The sequence below is a fragment of the Chiloscyllium plagiosum genome, chromosome 7 (assembly GCF_004010195.1).
Source record: "Chiloscyllium plagiosum isolate BGI_BamShark_2017 chromosome 7, ASM401019v2, whole genome shotgun sequence".
NCBI lineage: Eukaryota > Metazoa > Chordata > Chondrichthyes > Orectolobiformes > Hemiscylliidae > Chiloscyllium > Chiloscyllium plagiosum.
This window is the reverse complement of record NC_057716.1, coordinates 47,356,738-47,363,895: the sequence shown is the minus strand read 5'-3', so window position 1 is coordinate 47,363,895 and position 7,158 is coordinate 47,356,738. Positions and strand designations below refer to the sequence as shown.

The window sequence follows — 7,158 nt, the reverse complement described above, 5'->3', positions numbered from 1 at the left end:
CGTCGACCATGTCGGGGGGGAAATTGCGGTCCTTGAAGAAGGGGGCCATCTGTGTTGTACGTATTTTGAACTGGTCCTCCTGGGAGCAGATGCGGCGGAGACGAAGGATTTGGGAGAATGGGATGGCGTTTTTACAGGGGGCAGGATGGGGGGAGGTGTAGTCCAGGTAGCTGTGGGAGTCGGTTGGTTTGTAGTAGATGTCCGTGTTGATTTGGTCGCCTGAGATGGAAATAGAAAGGTCGAGGAAGGGGAGGAAGGAATCTGGGACTGTCCAGGTGAATTTGAGGTCGGGGTGGAAGGTGTTGGTGAAGTGGATGAACTGTTCAACCTCCTCGTGGGAGCACGAGGTAGCGTCGATACAGTCATCGATGTAGTGGAGGAAAAGGTGGGGGATGGTGCCAGTGTAGCTGCGGAAGATGGACTGTTCCACATATCCGACGAAGAGGCAGGCATAGCTGGGGCCCATGCGGGTGCCCATGGCTACTCCTTTGGTTTGGAGGAAGTGGGAGGATTGGAAAGAGAAGTTGTTCAGAGTGAGGACCATTTCAGTCAGTCAAAGGAGAGTGTCAGTGGAAGGATACTGGTTGGGTCGGCGGGAAAGGAAGAAGCGGAGGGCTTTGAGGCCTTCGTGATGGGGGATGCAGTCACCTTCAAGGTCCTACTTATTAATCTACGACCTAGCCAGCTAAACTCTTGATGCAAGACATCATCCTTCAATCTACCTATATCATTGGTACCAATGTGTACCACAACCTTATCTGCCTTCTTATCCTCCTCAGTGACATCCCTGACCCTAGCACCAAAGAGGCAACACACCAACCTGGAGTCACACCCATCACTACAGAAACGCTTGTCTGTCCTCAATTAATGAATCACCCATCACTATTGCTCCTGCTTTTTTTTTCCTCCTCTCCTGTACAGTCAGGCCACTTGTGATGCCAGAAGCCTGGCTCCTTCTGCACTCTCGAGGTACCAGCACCATCCTCAGCTTCCAAAATAGAAAATTGATTTGTGAGCAAGACCATGGGGGACTCTTGCACTGCTGCCTGTTTCTCCTTAACTGCTTGGTGATCATCTATGCCCATCTTTCTTTCAGTCCATTCAGTTGCAGCATGACCACCTCCCTACACAAGCTATCCACGTAACTCTCAGGCTCGTGATGTGTCATTGTGTCTCCAGAGGCCACTTGAGCTCAGAGTTGCTCCAGCTTGTGCAGTTGGCAGCACTTCTTGCACACATGGTCATCCTGGATGCTGGTGGGATCTGTGATCCCCATATGATAGGTCACATATTCCACTTGGTTGCTCTTGCCTGCCATCATTTAAACTTCCTTAGTCTTTCACAAACTTCCTTTGACTTACTAGCTAAATTTAACTTTATCCCTAAATAATTTTACACATTTTTAAATAACTGGTGATTTAAGAACAGTTCCCGAATGTAGTTCCCTTACCAGCCAATCAGCTGCTTTCCTGTCATGTCATTGAATTTTTTTCCCCCCATTACAGAATGAGTGGAATAATCCTCAACTGTCAAATCTTTCCACTCAACACTCTACGCACATACCCCACTGGCTCCAATGCTGTCCTGGCTTCCAGATAAGATCAACAATTACTCCTTTCTTATAACATAATACCCAGTCTAGGTTGGCAGGTTCTCTAGTTGATTCCTCAATGTTTGGTTAAGAATGGTATTGTTATTAATTTGATTTACCCAATCGATATGCCAAATAAAATCACCCATAAATACAATATCTTCTTTATTGCATGAATTGCTAATATCCTATTTAATGTAATTCCCAACATCATCTCTTCAGTTTTGGGTTTATACACAACCCCCACTAAGTTTTTTTTAAATCCCTCAGTGTTACTCAGCTTGACGCCTGCAGATTCTACATTGCTGGATCTAATATCCTTCTGCATCATTAAGGCACACATCAGGAGTGTGATGGAATACTTGCCTGAGTGAGTGGTGCTTCAGGTATACTCAAGAAGCTCCAGGTCAAAGCAGCTCACTTGATTGACACCACATCCACAAACATTCAGTCACTCCACCACCAACATTCCTAGCAGCAGTGTATACTATCTACAAGATGCACTGCATAAACTTGCTAAAGATTCTTAGACAGCACTGTCCAGACCCCATGAGCACTATCACCTAGAAGGACAAGAACAGCAGATACATAGGAATACCATCACCTAAAAGTTCCCCTCCAAGCTATTCACCACCCCAATTTGAACTAAATTGCTGATCCTTCACTGTTGCTCGGTCAAAATCATGGAATTCCCTCCCTAATGGCATTGAGAGTCCACCTACAGCACCATGACTGCAGCAGTTCTTTTAAGGCAGTTCATTACCACCGTCTGAAGGGCAACTAGGGACCGGCAATAAATGCAGGTCCAGCCAGCGACGTGAGTGATTTTTTTTTTAAAAGTAGTGATAATACAAATCAAGGTAAGGTCTTTACTCAAATGTGGAATGAAGTATTTGTGTGTGGAATATACTTGATATTTCTGATGGCTTAAAAAGTTTTATCAGATGTTATGGACCCTCCAAATATTTTAAGAAGATAGCTTGGACCCTTATTCTTTCTTATTTTTAAAGGTAAATATCAGGTGCTATGTTCCAGATGCAATGCCACTGGTCAACTACTAGGTGTTGAGCAAAGTACACTTTAGATTAGATTAGATTACTTTACAGTGTGGAAACAGGCCCTTCGGCCCAACAAGTCCACACCGACCCGCCGAAGTGCAACCCACCCATACCCCTACATTTACCCCTTTATTTAAATACAAAGTTAAAATACAAACAAAGAGGAATTTAGAACAACTTAAAAAGGGCAGCACGGTGGCTCAGTGGTTAACACTGCTGCCTCACAGCTCCAGGAACCCGGGTTCAATTCCTGCCCCAGGTGACTGCCTGTGTGAAGTTTGCACATTCTCCCCGTGTCTGCGTAAGTTTCCTCTGGGTGCTCTGATTTCCTCCCAGAGTCCAAAGATGTGCAGGTTATGTGAATTAGCCATGCTAAATTGCCCATAGTATTAGGTGTATTAGTTAGGGGTAAATATAGGGTAGGGTTACTCTTCGGAGGATCGGTGTGGACTTGTTGGGCCAAATGGCCTGTTTCCATACTATATGTAAACTAATCTAATAGATACAGTACCTATTATTAATTAACCATTACAATATACCAACATCCCATGAACACAGCCCTTGGCAAAAAGGCAAATTCAGATGCAGATTCTCACATACTGTTCTCCAATCTAGGAGGGAAAAACATTGAGAGAATTCAGAAAGAGAATAGCAGCCAGGAGACATTCACTGAAGTTTCCAATTCTATTGAGACCAAAATATTTTCTGCTTAAAACTAAACCTAAAGACTTAAAAAAACTAGATGAGAACTGGCCACAAACAAGCTGCATCCATTGTTCCAACTTTAAAAAAAACCCAAGGCCTCATATATTTCTTACAAAAAACTTGTCACCTCTACCTTACAACCTCTCTTCAAAAGAAAACCAGGACAAAATTACCTCTTAAAGTGACAGTATTGTCACACAGGACTTCAGTCACTGAAGTAAGAAACTTGCATTTGACTGTTAACTGTTTTGAACCTGGCATGCGACCTTTGTGTAGTTTTCAGCTGGAATATTGTGCATAATTCTAGGTCCACATTATAGGAAAGATGCGAAAGCATTGGAGTGCTGAAGAGGTTTACCAGAATGGTTCCTGCGACATGCGCGATGAGAAAAAACATTTTCACATAGAGAATAGATAGGGAATGGAAGGCACTGCCTAGAAATGTGGTGAAGGCAGTTTCAATTGGAGACAATGTGCAGGGTTACAGGGAAAAGACGCGAGAGTGGCATTAAGCCAAAATGTTCATTTGTAGAGTCGTGTAAATGGCTGAATGGCCACATTCTGCACCACAATCCAGCAAATTCTCTGGTTCAGCAAAGGCCCAGTTCTGATGCAGCTGGATTTAGGAAGCACAATCTGTATTTTCATAAGTGATACATATCTCAGGATGATAATGACTTTACATTGGACAGCTGAGGTGGTCAATGCTCAAAATGATAAGACACCTTATAACATATGAGGAGAAATGAACAATAAGGATTTTAAAAATGTTTTTGAAAATAGTAAACTGCACAAGTGAACTATCATTAAACTATGGAGTATAAAACTGGCTACAGAAGTGTTAACTTATTAGATTGCTTCAAGCAAGTAAATGGATCAACACAGGCCTTACCTGTCAGTCAGAGGCGTAATTACCAACCGAGATGTATTACCAAGGTACTCATATGAATACTGAAACTGGGCATCACAGATATTAATGAAACACTGCCAATGACTATCATCCCATCTATGTCGCAGTTGCGATAGCCAAGCGAATGCTTGGCTATTAGTGACCTAGCAATAAAATTGACATTGAAAAATTGTAAACAAATATCTGAACAAAGTGTTTACATCTCTATGTTTGAAATGCAATAGCTAATTCCTTTTTATATGTTCCTTCTACATCTTACACATACTATCGCAGTGTGTACATGTAAATATTATTTTATTTGTGAAGTAAATAAACCGGAATTAAAATGTTCATTTTTTGAAAAAGGCATTGGGCAGGATCCTACGAGGCTCAGAGCAATGTGGGCAATGGTGAGATGTTCAGCAAAGCCCATCTCAATGTTGAGTTCATCCTGCTATACATTCTTTGCTCTGCGGTGTGACAAAGGCAATGGCAAGTTCCCAAGTGACATTCTTGTTTGCTTGTTAAATGTCTTCTCAACAGCCCAACTTGCCACAGGTTTCAATCTTAACAAACTTACCACAAAACTAGCCATCTGGAAAACTTGAGTGGGTTCAATTTATCATTTACACAAAAAGATCTCCATGTTGGACACTGGGTTAAAACAATTCTGTGGGAATTGTCAGATGCACTCCACGTCCAAAGCCTTTGGCATCTGATGTGTTACTCATATGAACCCTCATGGCACATCTCTAATCCACTTACAGGACACTTCTGCACTTCAATTCTGCACCAGCAAGTGTCATTTTAATGTTGCTGCAAAGACACTGTGTACGGGGACTGCACTTAACTCATGGACTGGACCAGGTTTCACTCATTGTCAATAGTATACTCACCCTCTGAATCTGTTTGGATACATACAGCATCCCTGCCTTGCATTACCCTACCATGCCTTTTTGCACATTGATCCTCAGCCAGAGCTACCAGGATCATGTCACTACTGTCTTTTAGTGCCAATTGCCACGGATACAAAGCCAGGAATTCAGCTTGCCACAGTTGTCAGTCCAGTCAAGGGGAATAGCTCTTGCTCCAGAGATTCTGCCACAGTAAGAGATGGCTCCTGATAAAAATCCAGGCCCTGCTCAGGGCAAACAGAGTCAAGATCTGCTCCTAAGAGGTAAGGAACCAAATGATGGGCAGTATACCATCTGTCTGAAATCTTTCTGCCCTATTATGAGCTGTTTAGCTGCTGAAATGAGAGAGAGGGGTAGGTATTACAGAAGAAGGTGGTGTGTGGCACACATATTAGTGTTGGTGCAGGTGGAGAGGTTGCCCGAATGAGAGAGGAGGCAGGGCAGAGGGTATAGCTAGTGGTGTAGCAGGTTGGAGTGGATGACAGCCAGTGAGGGAAGATATCGCAGGTACAGTGAGAATGGTAGAGCATGAACCTTGGGTTGAGGTGGGCACAGAAACAGAAATTTAGGAAACGAGAGAAATCAGTAGAGATGGTGGCAGTTATGGTGGTGGAGTGGAGAAGGACATTGATCTTCTTTTTACCGTGCTGGGCATTCCTCTAAGTGGCTGGGACTGCACTAACCTGGGTAGCAACCGTGGACCAGACTGACATGGTCCAGTGTCATGACTCTTGAAGGAAGAGGAATTTCTGTTTGCACACCACCCTGTCCCATAGGACTGCAAAGTGGACAACTGAATTCCCAGTGTGCCATGTCCATAACAAACATCAGGAGCCATGTTAGGAAGCCCCAGACTGATGATGATTGTCTGGTGCACAACAGCCTTTTAAATATGGCACTAGCACCAGGATTGTTGGTCATGCCTAGCATTCTCCAGTGAATGGTGAACTGTTCTAGGAATGCAAATGCTAAGAGGGGGTGAAAATCGATGTGATGTTTGCTATTAGGCCTGAAACCCCAATTAACATAAGTTTGGTAAAATACAGCAAGCTAACTCACTTGACCCTGCAGTGAGAATCATTCCACCAAACTGACACAGCTCCAACTTAGTCAAAAAAATAAAGTTTCGGCCCAATGGGTGACTTTTATTTGAGAAATTCACAGTAGTACACCACTTTCATCAAGGGCTAATGGACAACTAGTGCAGTGATGTTTTTATACTGACCTTCAATACCAGAACTTTTCCATGACAGGGAGTCTCTTGGTCAGAGGGAAGAAAATCAGATGATGTTGGGAATCCCAAGACCCCCAAATGATTATGACATCTCGCATTTTGCAGCAAATGCAGCATGACTCACACAACGTCCAGGCTTGGAATGATGAAGAAATCATTGCAACACACTGAGAGGTAATGACTATCTCTAACAAGTGATAATTGTGATTTTCTACGAGTTCCTCCCTCATTTTCATTTTGTGATCTATCATAGCTTCTGGGGTTTTACTTTTATCCTCTATGGTGAAGACTGATGCAAAATAATTGTGTATCATCGATAGTCACAGGTGAGGTGCCGGAAGACTGGAGGTTGGCAAACGTGGTGCCACTATTTAAGAAGGGCGGTAAAAACAAGCCAGGGAACTACAGACCAGTGAGCCTGACCTCAGTGGTGGGCAAGTTGGAGGGAATCCTGAAGGACAGGATGTGCATGTATTTGGAAAGGCAAGGACTGATTAGGGATAGTCAACATGGCTTTGTGTGTGGGGAATCATGTCTCACAAACTTAAATGAGTTTTTTGAAGAAGTAACAAAGATGATTGAAGAGGGCAGAGCAGTAGATGTGATCTATATGGACTTCAGTAAGACGTTCGACAAGGTTCCCCATGGGAGACTGATTAGCAAGGTTAGATCTCATGGAATACAGGGAGAACTAGCCATTTGGATACAGAACTGGCTCAAAGGTAGAAGACAGAGGATGGTGGTGGAGGGTTGTTTTTCAGACTGGA

General features: G+C 43.4%; 1 protein-coding gene across 6 annotated transcripts in view; it reads right to left on the bottom strand.

Moving 5' to 3' along the window:
- The window catches only part of dnah9l (dynein, axonemal, heavy polypeptide 9 like), a 427,363-nt gene that overhangs the window by 281,962 nt on the left and 138,243 nt on the right, over nt 1–7,158 (bottom strand). For all 6 annotated transcript variants that reach the window (XR_006312134.1, XM_043693606.1, XM_043693607.1 and 3 more), the window contains exon 33: nt 4,247–4,407. Coding sequence is in view for 5 of the 6 variants with exons in the window: in XM_043693606.1 (XP_043549541.1) it covers nt 4,247–4,407 (161 nt within the window). In the remaining variant the exon portion in view is untranslated. The remainder of the gene's footprint in view (nt 1–4,246; nt 4,408–7,158) is intronic.